The sequence below is a fragment of the Platalea leucorodia genome (assembly GCF_965183815.1).
Source record: "Platalea leucorodia genome assembly, chromosome: 15".
In the NCBI taxonomy this organism is placed as follows: domain Eukaryota; kingdom Metazoa; phylum Chordata; class Aves; order Pelecaniformes; family Threskiornithidae; genus Platalea; species Platalea leucorodia.
Window position 1 is genome coordinate 1,518,938 of NC_138837.1, and position 18,506 is coordinate 1,537,443.

Genomic DNA, 18,506 nt, shown 5'->3' on the forward strand with positions numbered 1-18,506 from the left:
GTAATCAGCTGCCCTATATGATAAGCTCAGCTTGTGCTTGCAGGTCATTCAAATAAGAAATTTCTTCACTTTCAAGGTGAAGAGTACCCTAATGAGAAATTACATTTTTGCAAATTCTATACAAACTGCAATACAGGAAAAATAGCACATGGAGATTATTATATTTCCATGCTCAGTAACATCATATCCAGCCTAGGAGCACGCCAGACTGACATTGTCCCAGATCTGGCTGGCTGTGATTGCCCGTGAAAGGCCTCTATGTATGGATGAGACCAGAGTTCTGTTAATAGTTAATAATTTTTAACAGACTGCACAGAGTAACTTCAGAGAACACCAAAAGCAGACAGGACTCCTTCAAAGACTCCAAGGCAGCTTTCCATGGATCTCTCCCATGTGCATGCAAGATGCACACAATGGACGGCACAGCTCTCCAAGTAATTCCCACACATTTGCCAGATTTCTGTACAAGAACTGACTTGGTTGGAATAGCACTGATTCATTTTCCTGCTTAAAAATATGCAGCTGCAGAAGAAAACGGTGATTCATTATGTGAAGTTCTCGAAGGCAGTTTCGGAAGTCCCCACTGAGCACCAGTGTGTAAGACACTTCCCTACCTTCAACTTCTCAGCGCTGCTGCTTTTCCCAAACGCACCAGGAGAGCCAACAGAGCAGACGAAGCAAAGAGATGCTAGCCCTTCCCTGCCAGCAAGCAGAGGAGTGAGCACGGGCGGCAGCGGCACGCGACTGGCAGGAGGGAAGGCGAAGACCATGCCCGCTCTTGCTGCCCGAAGTCTCCGTGCTTCGGAGTGCTGGTGCCGGGGCGGCCCCAGCCGTAGCTGTTCTTGCGATCGGTTATTCTGGGTCACTGCGTGACAAGCTCAGAGCAAACAATAACGTGAGGGCTTTAAAGTTATGGCCTTGCCTTCCACATTAGCAGGGGTCTGTTCGGTAGGCTAAAATTGTCGTTTCAGATAATACCTTAAAATGACCTTCGATCAAAGCAGAATGACAGCGTTTATAATACGGCTGAGTGCGTTACAGTCCGTATTTGATTTTCTGTGCGTTAGTCTGTTCCATTACATTAATGGGTCTGTGGAGCAGTCCACGCCTGAGCTGATTTTATGAAGTCTACCTTGCACGTTTACCTATCATTACTGTAGTGTTGTCAGCAAATGTACGAACAAGCAGGTCTCTGCGTTTCAAAACTGATGCATTAATTTTTAAATAACTGGCATGATAAAAGACTGACAAGCCCAATTCTCTTTATGGCCTGTCCAACATTACGCGGGAATCTCCTGTAATGAGCATCTTCTAGAAAACCGCACAAGGCTTCCAGTGCAATCAGTCAGGGCTCACCATTGCATTACATTAGTCAATTTGACAAGAATAGTCTAATCGGAGACTATTAATCAGAAATTTTCTTTGGTATTTGCCCTGCTGAAAATACAAAATATTGTTCAGATTCAATATTAATCACCAGCTGGTAATGCCTTTAAAGTTATAAAGGTCATGAAACAGCAGAGGATTATGACTAAGTAAGCACCTTCCTGTTCTATTCCTGAAAGTCAAAACACTTCACTCGAGTATCAGCGTACTTCAGCAACAGCAGAACAACGTTTCTCCCTGCTCCCCCCAGCACTGCCCGTGTGCACAGCTACAACACCCACACGGACCAGAACAGCTCCGGGGTATCTGCAACACCCAAGCTCGCGAAATGCTAATTATTCTGAGTTAGATTAAGAGCAGAGTCTCTTGTTTCACCAGGAAAACACAGGGGCAAAGGCAAAGTTATTCCAGAAATAAAATCTAAATTCCTTTCCTCTCATAGTTTGAATTAAAAACCCTACCTGTGCGACTACAGCAACCGGCGTGCACAGGCACCCCGAGCCGAATGCCCACAGCTGCCACAGAAACAGCCAGGTGAAGAGCTACGTTACTTCTGAACTCAGCAAGTCCTTCACTACGCAGGGAAGATCATGCTCACCCGTTTTAAAAACATTTTTCAGCTTCAAGCAGAGGTTTGTTACTGTGAAAGCGACGGTGGCCAGGTTATTAGCACAGTCACACACACAATCTGTATTTTTATTTTCTATACAGAGCTTCTCCCTGTGCAAACACAGTTCAGGCAGGGATCAAGGCTTCCCGTGAAATTCATCCTTAGCTGCACATCAGCAGAAACAAGAGAAAATCCGATTCACGCCTTCGGGAGGCTCTACCAAGCGCCTCATTCACCGAATTCAGCGTACCACAGACGAGCCTCTTGCAGCAGCAGCCTCCCACACCTTTGGGCAGACTGTCATCAGACTGAAATCAGGGCAGAATATTTCCAAATATTTTAATAGGCTCTTTAGGTTTGTTTTTTTAAAATGCTATAAAAAATAAGCATCTCTTGAAATTAATCAAACTCCATAGCCATATTTGGCTGCAAAGTACAAGTAGCAGCGATAAGGAATGCTTTCATTGTTCCACCTTCACCAGCACCTTCCAGCTAATCTTTAGTACTGAGCTAACAGTGTTTCTGAATCTATCACTTTTCTTTCTCACAGCAGGGAACAGAGTTCTGAATATGAAAGAACCTAACAAATTCTGACCTTTATCGTATCTTTACAGAGTATTCCCAGTTTCAAACCACGAGATATCAGAGCACAACGCGGGCCTCAAAGGGGTAATACTGATTAAAGCATTCCTCCCTTCTAGAGATGTTCCACTCCTGTCAAAACAAACTTTGCAACATTTTGAAATACTTGTGATTTTTGAAACGTGCTCATTACAAATGAAAAAGGCAAAGAACTATGCTCAAAAACCTGAGATGCCATCCATGAGTAACAAAAACACACCCAGTTTTTAAAATAATAATAAAGTACTCCCAGAACTACTAGCTCAGCTTTAACATGCAAGACACACTATTACATATTCCATGCACATACACACAGTGGAGAAAAATATTTTAGTATGTTTTAATAATACTTGGTGGTGCAAACACAGCAGGGAAGCAATTTTACTTGAAAATGCAAGTCCGCAACTCTCGCCTGTCTCGCCTCTCCAGACGGGCGGGTAGGTTACCAAGGCAAGTTTACAGCGTTACTTAAAACAAGTCTAGTTCAGAAGTATGTGTTTCTAAACATTTGCATTACTGGGGGTATATTTCCAACAAGAAGGCTGAGGTCTTTTCCCAGAAGGAGAATTTGGGAATTAGCTCAACTTTTGGGAATTAGCTAAAGTGAACCAGTGATCAAAGGCACTAAAATATAGTTTAAATTCCTTCAAATCTCAGTGTGAGGTACCCCCGCTAATTGTTTCAAGGGGGTGAAAAGGAAAAACGATTAAATCTACTTATACTTACAAAAGAGAATAATTATTTTGTGCATAATATTGCCGCTGTTTTTACAAGACCTGTTGCTCTAAGCTCTCTTTTTTTTTTCCCCTTATTAGTGTTTAATTACATACACAACCCTACCAAAGTCCTTATGGGTTTTGGTTGTTTTGTTTTTTACATGTAGGTAGTACAATATACCTACAGTAATTCTGCAGCGATCTTTTCTTCCACAAATACTGCACTACGGGCAGAGACCAAAAGGCCAACATTTCTCAGAACGCACAGAATATTGCCTGTTGAAACTTTAAGCAGATTTCTTGCGTCAAGTTTTTCTTAACAAGTACTGCTTACTAGCCCCCTGAAGTACTGTGATTTTGCCTCAGATGGCAAACTGGCTCGGCAAGCAAAACAAAAAGGAAAAAAAAGAAAAAAGACAAATAGTCCATTTATAAAAGAGCTCTTCTCATGACTGCAGTTACTCCCTGCTCGCTCTCAAATCCAACAAGAAACCAGAAGGAATGTGTAACACCCTACGCACTCCAATTCACGGCTATTCGCATGTTCTAAACTGGGAAGCTTTGACTTACATGCATCCCCAAAAGGAAAATCTGCTCCAAGTTTATTCTTGTCCAAGAATAAATAATAAATCATCTGCTCCAAAACAAGACTATTCTGTGTAAAATTGTTTTTTTTTTGTTTTGTTTTCTTTTTTCTTCAGAGCCAATCAGAAGCTTTGGATAATGCCAACTTGATTTGGCTAAAGATGGGCATTATACCAGTTCACAATAGTTATCCATTTTAATATTAATGGAAATTCTCTATATTTATTACAGTTCCTAATAAAACAAAAATCTACCAGCTTGCTGTTAAGTTTTCCAAAGTCTATGCAGTTTTAAAATATGCTCTGCTATTTATAATTTTTGTCCTGTAACTAATTAGGTTTTTATAGCGAAGTTAATGACTTAAACTTTCTAACAAGCATATTAGAATAGCCTTAACTGACAAGATCTTCCTCTGGATGCCCACCTCAGAGATCAACAAAATAAATAATGGACACAATCAAACATTAAAACCAGACAAAGAAATACTCCTAGCCCTATTAAATCTTGAATGAAAGAGACGACACCTGGAAGCACATCAGACACCAGTACTATAAAATCAACCCAAACCGCATGGTGTCACACCCCCAAACTCCAGCATCCAGATGTCATCTCGCCATTACTGGGTGCAAAGCCCTGGCTTAAGTGCAGTCATTTTCTGAAGTGGAATAGCCTGTCAAACAGGTATCATATGGCTCCTCTGGGGAAAAAAATATCCATACAAATGAAAGAAAGAAAAAAAGGAAAACCTACAACCTATCAATGTAGTAAAATGCTCACAGTATAAACTGCAAAAAGAACAGGAGGTGAAAGTTTTTCAAGCAAATAGAAAGCAGTATTGAAAGTGAAAATAAAAAGGGAAAAAAGCACTCCTCCTCACTTCATGCTGAATTGCCCCTGCGTTCCCTCCTATGCCCCCAATAAAATGAAGTTGCTGTGATCCGCGAGTCCATCTCCATTAAACTAAATCCTGGAGCTTCTGCTACAGGGGAGCTTAAATTAGGGAAGGAAGGATGGTAAGCCACCATGTTGTAACAAGAAGTAGTAAAATTCACCTTAGCTACACTCATTACCTTTAAAACATAGGAGTTTTCTGGTAAAGCTTGTGCATGAAGAGCTCTCCCCTGTGGAAACGTATCTCCTGTCTTCTCTCAAGTCGCACAGGGACAAGGGAAAGCAGCAGAAGAGGTGCCACCTGGTGACTTCACCCAACCCTCCAGCCTCCGGCTGGTTTTGGTGTTTATCACCCATCCCACAATACCGCTGCCTTTCCCAACACAGTTTTGTTACTTAGTGAGACAGGAGGCATCCACGTTTCCCCTCTCGCCGGGGTTTTCCCTGCCTCACGGTCGCCTGCTGCCCCGGCGATGCTCCCGACCGGCCGTGCTGCGGGTCAGGCGTCCTGCCGTTCCGCTGAGCGAGGCGCTCGCCTGCATCCCACGAGCTGTGTATGGGCAAATCTTTCATTTTTCTTTCATTATCCCGGCATGTACTGTCACTTAATTTTTATGTATGCAATCCTTCCTGACAAATATGATCTGCTGCCTGGTAATTCGTCTGACGTTCATTCTGTTCCTTGCTCTAATTATGGCTCCCATTCCTGACACGGCGGCGGCCGCACTGCCGCAGCCCAGTGGTACACCTGTCAGACGGGTTGTGGTACTGCCTAATGCCCTTTTATGCCAGTCTGATGCTAGCAAATACAAAGAAGAAAAAAAATTAGATGAATATATTTGCATAAGCCGCGCGTTCAATTCATGGGTCAGCAGGCAGAGAAATGATGGTTCAGGGCGGTTGCCAGGGCAACGCGGCTACGGGAAGCGCCCAGCATCGCAGCCTGGGTCCACGCGGGTACCACGCTCCGGTTTGCAGGGTGTTCATCACTCATGGCTACTTAAACAAATGTCTTAATTAAACCAAAACCAAGATCGGTAGAATTCCTGCTGCTACAAAACCTGTATGTCTGGCAAATTACAAAAAAAGAAAAAAACCAAAAAAAAAAACCAAAAAAAAAAGCTTAAAGTCTGCATATTTTTTGCTTGTAAAAACGTTTTTTTTCTTGGATACCAGAACACTGGAAATGGTGGCACGTCCATCCCTCCCACAACAGACTGTCTCCAGCAGCACTCACTGCCACTCCTTTCGCATTCCGCGCCTTATTCACCTGTCTCCAGGATGCTGTTGATCTGAGGAAGGACAAGGTTCACGCAGAAGAAGCTTAACTCTTCCCACACGAGCTTTCTCAATTAAGAGAGAGCAACCCCGGTAAAGGTCACAAGCTTGACTTACATGTGCAGCCAGTTTCCAAGCCCCAATTTATTCTTATTAATATAATAAGTGCAGCAGTCAAACTAGATAAGATCATATAATTAGACATGATCATATTTTTGCCTGTTCAGATAATGCGATTGTAACTTTCTGTGAAGAGGACTGATTTTAATCTATTAAGTATAGTGTGTATATAACCTAGCATAGCTTTTGATGCAAAGGGAAATCTCCTACTATCTTATGAAAGTAAACTGTAGAAATCCCTCTTTTTTTTTTTTAAGCACACATAAAATAAGGCATAGATCTTCCTTTCGTGTGCACGGAGAAGCCCCAGTGCTGCTGGCGAGTACCATCAGTTAAGTTTGTACGCATGTAAGGGACAATCGAGCGAGGCTCCCCCTCTGTGGGGGAAACAGCACAAAGAAACAGGGAAACAAACACCTCGTGTTCAACATCAACCGAGAGCGCGAAACGTAAAAGCGCTTACATACCGCGCTAAAAGCCAAAGCTCCTTCACTGCTGTACCACAGAAGTACCTTTGTGACCCATTAAGAAAAATGGAAAAATCAGCCACCTCTCAAGAGGTTACAGACACAATTCTGAAATACTTTAAGACTTGAATATATTATATGTTACATATATATATGTTACATAATGTATCACTTGAATATATTACATGTTACAGACACAATTCTGAAATACTGTAAGACTTGAAGAAGGAACTGTACATACTGTATACTTTTCTATAGCATTGTAATTAATGCTAACAGTAAAAACGAGGCACAGAGAAACCCACATGCTCTAAACCAGTCAACTTAACTTCAGTTCCCAGAAAAATGCTGGAGGTATAATCATGTTACTTGTAAAAGAGAAAAAAGTGACTGGTCCACAAAACATCATGACAACTGATATAATTTTTTTCCGTGATAACCTAAGATGCTTCAGAAGGAGGGAAACAGAAGCAACAGATGTAATACAACTTCAACGCTTTTATCAAAGGCCTATATAACTTATAAGCAACTGTTAAATCTGTCTAAATGGAACTACTTAATGGATGCAAAATTGGTCGGAAAAACAGTTCCCTGTCAGAGCAGAAGGCTACTTCAAGCGAAGTCCTGCGAGAGAGCTGACAGCTCGGGTTCTGCCCAACACACGCAGTAACACGGGGGACCGTGGCAACACCGCTGCCTCTGCGGTAACAAGGAGCTGGGGGCAACCAAAGCACGGCAGAGTACGGAATAAAAAGTCAGAGCGATCGCAAGTAGGGGAGTCTGGAAACGGGATAGAATTCAATAAGAATAAAAGCAAGGTACTACGCTTTGGCAAGAATAGTTAGCTGCCCCAACCGAAGTGCAGAAAAACAACCTTGAGATATGTGGAAGACATTAAGAAAACGTGGATCTTTAAAGCCTAGGCTGAGTTTCAGGTGAAGTCCCTTTTTGGAAGGGATGAACTGCGAGGGCTTTGAACACTTCCCTCCCCTCAGACGACAGTCACAGCCCCTGTTCGGGGCGAGACTGCCGATCAGCGTCTGCTGAAGGGGTGGCGGTGCACCTCTAATTCCCGTAAGGCGCGTGCAGGCAAACGTGCCATTCAGAGTGGAAAAGCTGCATTCGTTACATTTGCTATAAATCATACACTTACCAGGCCGGACCTTCCAGAAAAAAAATAGCAAGTGGAGTTTTAAACCAAAACACACCTATTATTTCATATGAAGAGTATTTAAAATACACATCGTAGAAAACACAGTACGCATCCACTGAATCAAGCTTCTGTCACAGCAAGAGGACAGACACCGCTTCTTTTGAAGATCACAGCTGACAACCGTACAAGTACCAACTTACCTAAGGAATGTGCTGCAGTGGTTTTAGAACTAAAAAAACGGCCTAATCCAAGATCTCCCAGCTTCACCACCCCTGTGGCTGTTATAAACACGTTGGCAGGTTTTATGTCTGCAAGAAGAAAAAGGTAAAAGGTCAGAGCCACAAAAAGTTATTTGGTTCTAATGCTGCAATAGAAACATAGCCTGGAGCGCTCTCTGTACAAAAGAGGCTCGAGCAGAACCGTGTTTCTTTATTGCTTTGATAGGCTGAATCTTCCAAGACTTCAAGCTCTGCACATACACAAAAATCAGAGTATACTTCCCAGCACACAAGAAATACCAATGAGGGAAAATGTAGGGAACAGCACAACAGAAGAGAGGCAACCTCTTTAACTGATGGAAATCGAAGAAATAAGTCTGCTTCTCTTTGCAAATGACGGTTTTCTATGAGAAACTGTACTGCCCGCCGTGGTCCCCTCACAGCACGGGCAAATGACTGTCCCACATATACGTAAATTCTGGGCTCTATACAGCCCAGTTTGTTCATGGAGTGTAAAAATTACTAGAAGCCCAGTTCCCAAGCAGTCACGTCAGGACTGAGCGAGTGAGGCTCTTTCCTCACGTTAAAGCAGGCTACGTGTGCGAGGCTCCAAATTTCAGCTGCCCATTACAGACCTAATTCAGGTACAACTGATGAACTGCATCAGGGGATGTATAGAGAAGCAAAAATTATATCATGCTGTTCAAAAAAAAAAATAGTGAAGAATTCACTGCTTCAAAGGAGAGAGGAAATAATAAGCAGCAGGGAGTGGTCTCGGTGCCTTTTGGGATATTTGCATTTCCTGCGTCAAGCCCTTCAGAAAGCATTTCATTTACGCTGAAAGAAGCAACATAATTTTTGGATAGAGTTCAAAGTTATGGAAAGTTCTAAGACAAGAGATTCAAAAATAATTAATGAAAAGGGAGAACAGGTTATAAGAGTGTGGGACACATTTGTATTAATATTTCAGAAAAGCTCGCAAGACAAAAACTCTTCTAAACTCTCTAAGGTCACAGCTAATATAATGAAGACTATTTCTTAGAGTTCACTGTATCCAGTAGTCTCAGCATTTTACTTCTGACACTTTTCTAATGGCAAGTTTGACACTTCTGCTTAATATCAGTGTCTGGAATACAAAGCAGCTCATCTTCCTAATCCCACACTCACTTCGGCCTGAATCCTTTAACAATAAGGCAAAGAGACAGAAGGAGAAATCCATCTCGCAGGCTCCAGCCTCTCTAAACATGCATTGGCTGAACATCAGCATAATTGTTTTTGAATGTAGGCGCTTACTAATTGGAACATTATATTATTATTCAGTGAAAAGAGACTGAATTAATGTTACCTCTGTGCATCACCCTGCGGGAGTGCATGTGTTCAACTGCACTGCATAACTGCACAAAATATTTCCACACTGTCCTTTCCGGGATTAACCGTTTCTGCTTTTTAAAATACTGTGGAAGGAAATAAATAAAAGATCAGTGAAAAAGCAACATATTTGACTCGTTCCTGAACTCATGTTAGTCAGCTGCAGGTTGCTCATGTCTTCCAGATCTGCAGCAGCGCGACTTTCCTTCTTATTAGCTTTTAACTCCTTCTCTCTGTATGTAAACTTCAATGCAGTTCACTAATTAACAGCTATTATGAAAAATACGCTTAAATAGGTTTGACATTTTTGAATGGACACCAATTATAATTAGCATTAATCTTCTTAATTACCTTGCAAAACATATTTAATGCCTCAAAACAACAAATGTCTCAAATATTTTGCCTTAAGTAACAAAGGATCATTAAAAAAAAATCTCGTAAACATTCGTTATTGTACAGTCTATTAACAACAATAAGGAAACCTGTTTCCCCTTTTTAAAAGATGGCCAGAATATCAATAAAGTATCCATGTTTCTTCTGTGATCAGGTAGAAAATATATTCTATTTCATGCATAATGGGAATATTAAATTAACTGAACTATCTCCAGTGAGACACAAAGACACTACTGATCAAGAGACACACAGATCTGGAAAAAGACCGTTTTGTGTGCATTTATGCAAAGCCAAGCAAAGCTGAGTCTGGATTCAATGGACCTCTGGGTGCTAATGGCTCTCAAATAAAATAATCGGAAGGATAATGCGGACAATACGAAGGAGCGCAGCGTGGTGATGGTTCTCTGCAATACTGAAGTCTTCTTCCCGAGCAACTTATACAGGAGTAAATAACCACTGCACACTTCAGCGAAGGCTAAACATCGCCTATCTTCAACTACTCTTTCTCCATTTCAGACATGCACAACAGCCGCGCACGTGGCACGCAAAGCGTGACCGCCTCCTCCAAGGCATCCCGAAATCGCGCCCCTTCCGCTCACTGGTCCCCGACTTCTCATTGCTTCTGCCTGTGCCAGACACCGAGCCTGATCCTCATCCAGAGCATTAACAAAACACACTTCTAATACGCTTCCAGAGGTTTAAGATTTATCCTCATCCTTTGATGCACAAGGTGTCACTGGATAACGACTCTCTGAGACGCTCTGCACCCTTCTAGCACGCTGCAACTGCCTTTCTTTTGCATCGTACCCTCGAGAGTCTCCGTCAGCAGCACGCAAGAGCAAGAATGAAGGAAGGGAATTGGTTGTTGCCCCTTTCTGCATCCTGTGCTTTTGCTCTCGGTAGAGATATCTGATGTCTGTTGTCACGTTTTATATTTTATGTGAAATGCTGTTACTGGTTCGTGTTTGACTCAAGCAATGGCAAATTTTCTTTTGCAGATCAGCTGTGAAGGGGCACGGCCGCGCAATTCCCCAGGCAGCAAACCTGACAGATTGCAACAGTTTCAAACCAAAACTTGATAGAGAGCACAGAGGAATTACAGAGGGTGAGGGATGAAGTGTTATATACACGATAATATTATTTAATTCTCATTAAAGTATTTAAGAGTAGATATGCAAGACCACAAGTGCTAATTTTCCAAATGTCATGTCCAATAAGATTCGCCTGACATTTACAAGAAAGCCCCAGCTCTCCCGTGGGTTATCCTGCAGCACTCTCCTACATCAGCCTTACAATACCTCATAAATAATGCAGGCGCCAGGGCGTGACAAAGACAGTCCCTGTTTTTATCACTCTCGCACCTTCAGAGCGCTGTTACTGCTGTTCCTGCCACCTCGCCGAAACTGAAAATCCTCACGGAAGCTTGAATTCCCAAGGGACGGGTGGGGCGTGGGCTGACAGAGGGGCAGCAGGCAAGCTCCACTTCTCCAGTTAAAGCTATGTTGAGGACAAGACTTTCATTCTTGTTCTTAAGGGTTTTTTTTTTTTCCCTTTTGTTAAAAAAATGGAATTAAAATATTTGCACCAATGGAAAAACATCATTAATACGACCTTGAAAAAACCTAGTGCAACTTCTTCATGCCTGCGATAAAGATGTGGGAATACAGACCGGACTGGGGCGTGCGGGCAGAAAGAACGCAAGTTACAGTGCTGCTCGGGTTATCAGCCCAAGAATCTGCAAGTTATGTTTTGGAAAATGTAACTCCTATTTATAATGACATAAAAAGTAATTTTAAGAAAATTAAATAACCAACCAACGCTGATAGATAAGTGAACATATTTATCAGTAGGGAAAGTTTAAACTAAAAACTGTAAATGACAAAAAAATGCAAATATTTTGTATGATGATACCTAACAATTACATTGGTAAAACTTTTTATAACCTAAGATTTGAAAGTCAAGCACAACACTTGCACGCCCCATGATGATCACAGCCCTAACTCCCGCTCTCACAATCCTCACTTGTTTTCCATCTTTACCCCCAACTCCAAAAAGCCTGAGATAAACGGCAAGTTTCCCAGGATCTGTTGGGAAAAGGGTAAAACATACAAGAAGCCGCAAGAAAACAGTGACAGACAAAAATACACGAGCTCTCCCCAGGCAGGAGAAGCTCTGCCCCCACAACCCTCGGCGAGCACAACCCCGACCCCGACCCCCGCGGCGGCAGGAGGCGGCCGCCTTCGGCGCGAGTCACCGCGCGCTCGAGGCGGCGGCACCGGCCCGCACGTGCGGCTTCCGTCACGGCCGGCTCGTCCCCGGGGTTCAGGGCAGACCCGACCGTCGCTCCTGCTATCGAGCGGCGGCGGAGCAAGGCCGTATCTGGAATTTTGGGGCTCTCCCCAGGAACGGCTCTGCCAACTGCCTGTTCCCAGCTCGCTCGCCCAGGGGGACTCTGCCGTGAGAGGGAGCAGATTTTCATGGATACTGTAAATTTAGCCGCTGACTATGGACTAAATGGGTAACTTGTTTGACAGCCTTTGGCCTAGTGCCTCATAGCTCTGCTGGCAAAGAAAACAAATCTGTTAATAAGATATTTTAACTGTGACAACGAGGAGAACTTTCCAAACATTCATTTATGATAATTACAGAATAATGATGGCCAAAAAAACAGGTAAAACATGGAGAGAAGGTTGAGAGTGCTAACAAACATGATATAACACATCTGTTCTCACAAGGGACGTACGTCTAAAGATTAACATGTCAAAGAAAATATAAAAACAGGTGGTAACAGCTTAACTAAAGCTGGTTTGCAGCAATACAAGTATTCCTAAGAGCAACATAAGAGAAGAACAAGTACTTGAAACATTTTCTCAAACCCAAATCCCCATTGCAAAGAAAGTCAATACACTTTCTTGAATGTCTTCAGAGTGGCAGACAGGCTATGTGAATAGTGAATCTAACAATAATTAAATGTCCCCATCTATCACGGACTGGATAAATCAACCTTGCAAATAACACGCACGTCCCACCAAACGATACAGAGGCTTGCTCCCTTCCGAAGCAGCGACGAGCAGCCAGCAGCATAGCCTGGCGTGTTTAAAATGCCACCAGACGCTTCAGTTCAGGCTCTGAAAGCACCGTGTGGGGGTGTCAAATCGCAAGAGGATAGAAGTGCTTCTAGCACCGATGTGCCTCCGGTCTCTGCCTCATCCTGAAAGTTTGTAGCACCTCTAGGACTGACACGTCCTTACCTTAATCATCTGCGAGAGATCACCAGCGTCGGCCAGTTCCAGGACAATGTTAAGTTCATTGTCTTCAATAAAAGAATCCAAATACTTAATTATATTGGGGTGGTTCAGTTGCTGCAGATAGAGGGAAGGCAAGAAGAAAACGTGTAACGCTTCAGTAACGATAACTCCAAGATACAACACCCATACCGTTTCTGTAATCATTATGCAGAACAGTTCGTGATAGGTGCAACTACAAACTGTGCTCTGGGTTATTATAGCCAAAAATCCTGGAAGGAAGATCATTTATCGCAAGCACAGCATAATAAAATTGTCTTGAGTAAAGAGCAATGCGGCTCAAAATAGGGTGAAACTGCCTTTAAATATTTTGTGAGTTTACAACAGAAAAGGCTATGTCCTGAAAGAAACTTTGTAAGCAATAACTGATCCCCCCTTAAATATAAACAAACCCCCCAACTGCTGATTACAGTACTGCCCGAGATCTCTTTGCCCCTTAGAATAGAACAGAATTAAATTAAAACTTTGATGGAGGAAAATAATGCACAAATTGCATACGTCAGCCTATTTTTCTGATTATTTATGCTTGCATCTTCACTAATTACTTTTTTCATTTCCGCATGGCTTTTTCCTATATTCACAACTGGTATTTTAATTTCTTTTTCTCCTCCTATGTTTCTTAAAAATTTGCATCTTCTCGGATTGTTACGCTTTACTCACAGGACTGAATTAGGAAACAGGCTCAACAAATTAAAATTTCTGTTTTAATATTTTATGCCTGAATTTCTTGAAGTGGAAAACTGTAATTGCTTAGAAGATAATGTAGTATCTAGATCTCCCTATTCGGTCTCTCTTGCTCATTTTGCGTTAGATTATCGTTCTCTGGTGCTCTTAGAAACGCAGTAAATTTCGAAACTCCTAAAGTGAGCATTTCATCTACCGAACAGCTGTGACTCAACCTGTCTATTCCAGGGGTTACAAAGCCAAAAGAAACACCGTTATGATCCATCATGCTAATCGCTCCTTTCCGCATGCACATTAGGGGATAGATTCTCCTTTGCGATGCCTCGACACTAGCGCGCATTAGCGTTAATGGGAGCCATGCGCAGGCATCAGGAGCGGAACATTCCCCCAGGACCAAGCCTTAAATAAATAAATAAATACCACAGGCCACCATTTCTGGTGAAATTTCTTTTAAATGTCTGCTCTCAGGTACGTCCATCAAGGATCAACTGCCAGCCAAAAAAGCACCAAAATCGGAATAGCCACCGACGCCTAACGCGCGTCAGGGTGCCCCTCTCCCCCCACGCGCTATCACGGCACCCCGACGCCTGGGCACCGCACGCTGCTCTTGCCGAGCCGGTTAAGCCTGCTCCTAGGCATCGGGAAGTTCCAGCAGTCAAACGAGCCTTTTCCTAAGCCTTGGCACCACGTGCCGATAAAACACAACATCAAACTAGACAACTGCAACAAGGAATGAAGACTGCACGCCTCTGGAGAGTCAGAGCAAAGCCCGATTTACTCAGACCCAAGCACTGCTTAACTGATACAAAAATTTTAAATATATTTTTTGTGAGAGTGTACACACTTTTTACTGACGGTTTGTACTGATTTGAAGAAACTCCTTAGCTCTAAAGAGGGATGTTTCTTCTAGTAGGATGAAGTTGTATAAAACTAAAAGCAAGCGAAACACCCACGCCACCACGCTAACGCCTGCGATCCCTCTTTTCCAAGGACTCCCACGCCAGCAGCAGGAGTGGACACCGCCCTCGGCTGCGGCCGAGCAGAGGGACGAGCGCTCTAGCAGGAGCCGTACGCAGCGGACTGCCCGCCACCTCGCTGCGGTGCGAATGCAGGTGTATATGGTTTTCCTACAATTTATTTCGCTGACCTTTGAACTGTGTTTTCCCGAACAGCCAGGCAGACCACTCTGGATAAGCCAAACTTCCATTCTCCACTCTCCCTTTTGTCAAATTTTATTTAAATAAATATATGGACTCCGGGGTTATTTTTATAACTATTGTATTTGTCTGTGGCATGGAAAAGACTATCTGAAATGTCTTTTGTCGGAAGGAAAGTATATTCGTTCTCACAAATCCTTAAACGCACGAAAGATTACAAACACTTTCTCTTGGGTTAATGACAATTCCTATTTCTTTAATGCATCCTGAAACTTTGCCGGCCGGTAATGCCTGATGTGTATGCACCGCAGCGCCGCCGGCAAGAGGCATGCGGAAGGGTAAGCCACCTCTAAACGCGCGAGCGTGGGTGTTGGCAGCCCAAATGCTGATTACAGCCATATTATCGAGTGCTTTACCTAAACCTTTTAGCCAGAATTACACTGAAAGTAATATACAATTTTGTCTGGCTTCTGTTAAATTTTGAATAATTGTAATTCATTTAGAAATCACAAAAAAACCCCTTTGTTTCCATGGTCACCCAGAAGCCTTTGATCAAAAAAGACAAAGTATTATTTTGTCAGGGATGGACTACAGCAAGTCTGTGTAATTCTTTTGCAAATTCCTCAATGGTCTACATTAAAAATGAAAACAACAAAGAAAGAAAAGCTCTCACAGCAAGTTGTTTTAGTAATAGTCTACAAATACTTCATATTAAACAGCAGTTTAAAAGTAGCAAGAAAGTTTTAAAAATACGAATATTCCATATTACATGGCCAGACACGAGACAACTGCGAGGCAGACGTACTCCACATCAACAGTGATGAAAAAAGTTAAATTGAGCAAGATTTAAACAGACTCTGGAATACTGTGCTGAGCTGGGTCCTTACACACTTTACACTTTCTAGACACAAGAACAATTACCATAATTGATCATTTTAGGAAGTGAAAGGTATTTTATTTTACAAATGGCTCTGACTTGAAAACTAGGAGTCATTTGACAAAGTGAACTATAGGCAATATAGAAATCTATCCCCTTTGCATCTGTAATACAATGGCATCCATCAAACTGACTGTTTAACATACGCAGACTTCAGATTCCTTCGATGGTGCCACACAACTGTCCAAGCAGGAATATTTGTTGACATTCAACAATAAATAGTAATTAAACTACCAGCACAGTAATGTTTTGCATAACAAACAGCATATTAGACTGTCAGCAACTATTCCTGCTCCTCCCTTCGCCCCCAACTAAATGACTTCACGAGAATGTTTCCTAGTCTTCTATAAAATATTACACAAAATAATCCAATTTTGTCAACCCTATTTAGCTGAACGTATCGCATTCACTCTCACAACTCCACCACTACGGGAGCCCCGGTTTGATACCCAGCTTCTCGGTGAGCTTTGCACAAGAAGGTACGCTGCTCCGTCATCCCACGGAGGCGGATGGGAGCTGACCTCCTTGAGTCTCTTGTCATTGTATTTTATTTCCATCTTCCTCTGATTCTAATAAATTTGCACATTCTGCTCTGAATAAATCCCGTGCAAGTTTATGACACCTTCCATAGCCAGAGTTCAAGACAAAACTGCTTAGATTATCTAGAACCCCTCCCCCCCTCCAAATTCACAAATTCTCTTTTTGAATGCCAACGTTGGCATTATTTTTCTCCATGACTGTTAAGCAACTGGATCACGTTCACGTAAGCTGCTATCTTCATGTTTATCCTGTATGCCTTCGCTACAGTCTAGCAGACTCAAGCTTTGCCTACAACTGCATGAATGTAAATCAACAATTTAAATAGAAATACCTAAAATCACTTCTACAGAATGAATTATTTAATACTTTAAAAATTAAATTTGACTAGCTAAACTAAAATTTTAGCCTTCTACAATCTGTTGCATTTACTCAAAATAGGTATTTAAAGTGCAATGCATATATATTCTCTACCAACGTTTTGAAATAATTACTGAGATGGAAAAAAATCACTAGTTGGTTTAACCACTTAAAAAACACTCTTGATTTTCAGAGCCTTTATCTAAACTACCATTTTTTGTGTGTGATATGTATATACATGCATACCCGACACGCACATGCAAAACTGTTTTCCCATTTAGCTAGTTCATTAATTCGTTTATTTTGAAGTGACAAATAAATCAAGACACATAAAGGGCAGAATTTACATGCCTCTCTGAAAGAGGAGCACTTGTGGGTTTTTATGACAAAGATTTTTAACAGATTCCTTAGACTATGGGCTTCTACCTATACAACAACGAAACTCAACAAAAATTAAGCTTTAAGACAGAACTCTTGCATCAGGTAGGCATTCTAGCTTGCAAAAGAAAGCATGGTCTATTAAGATCATTGTGTGTGCTATATAAGCTTTATTTGCCATAAAAGGTGAATGACTGTTGCCAACCTAAAAATGATTTTTTTCTCAAAATAAAAACCAGAAAAAGTGATTGTAAGAGTTCTTACCTTCAAGAGGTCAATTTCTTTAATGCAATCTTGCCTAGCCTTGGCATCCATCATTTCAAAAATCTTCAAAGACAAAAACATAGAAGATGAAAATGAAACAACAACAAAAAAGAATTTTATATTTTAACAAGAAATTGGTCTTTCCTCTCCCAATCTGTATATCCCCTACTGTAACGAATATACACACAATCCCCTGATCAAAGAAAGATCAAGGTTTTCTTTATTTTGAAACCACTAAAGGGTTAGCAATAGGGTAAAATTAATTTTAGAACCTGTAGGCAACATTCTAAGCGGCATGAAAAATACAGATAGTAGTTTGTGAATCTGCCATCGTGATTTTCAAAAGTTGATTTAGTTACAATTAATTTCACATGATAAACAAAAGATAAAATGTTTACTTTTTTCTTTTAAACAGAGATATAGCTTCCACTGGTTTCTCTATAATAATCAACAATAATATTGAACATTACTATTTATTCTGTAATAATCAGAGAGTAAGTCACCAGAAACAAGAGTTTAAAGAATCTGTTGAAGGATTAAAAGGCAAACGTCTTCAAGCAAAGTGCTGTTCCGAACACTGCACAATACTTTAAGCCAGGTTGCAAATCTATACTGCTTGCATGAACGTTTTTCATAAATTCTTCTAAAACTCCATCAGCAAGCGCAGACATTTTTCCCTTCCATGCCCTTGTGTTCCCATGCTTCATCTGTGTTGGGATGGCAGTCTCCCAGCTGTATGACTATGGCCATTAGGGCCTTGTTCTTTCACACACGTTTAATAACAATTTAGTGAAGCCTTTTTATAAAATAAAAACTGAAATTAAGAATAAATATAAAATTGCACTACTGCTACATAATTTAGAAATATCCCTTGTCATCTTGGAGTGGGTTTAAGACCATGCAGTGCAAACAGACTGCTCAAAATGGAAACAGGGTCCCACACAGGGTATAGGGGCTACACGGAGAAGACGCCCACAGAGGATCCGACCAAGGGGCAGGCGGGAGCGCAGCGGGGCCGCTTGGCCTCTCATATCCAGATGCAAACTGAGCACCAGGAAACTACCCTGACTTAATAGCT

General features: G+C 41.8%; 1 protein-coding gene across 3 annotated transcripts in view; it reads right to left on the reverse strand.

Moving 5' to 3' along the window:
• The window catches only part of NEK6 (NIMA related kinase 6), a 69,727-nt gene that overhangs the window by 15,433 nt on the left and 35,788 nt on the right, over positions 1-18,506 (reverse strand). For all 3 annotated transcript variants that reach the window (XM_082327829.1, XM_082327828.1, XM_082327830.1), the window contains exons 4-7: positions 17,429-17,491; positions 13,058-13,168; positions 9,391-9,499; positions 8,028-8,135 (exon numbers count right to left, since the gene is read on the reverse strand). In XM_082327829.1, coding sequence (XP_082183955.1) covers positions 8,028-8,135; positions 9,391-9,499; positions 13,058-13,168; positions 17,429-17,491 — 391 coding nt within the window. The remainder of the gene's footprint in view (positions 1-8,027; positions 8,136-9,390; positions 9,500-13,057; positions 13,169-17,428; positions 17,492-18,506) is intronic.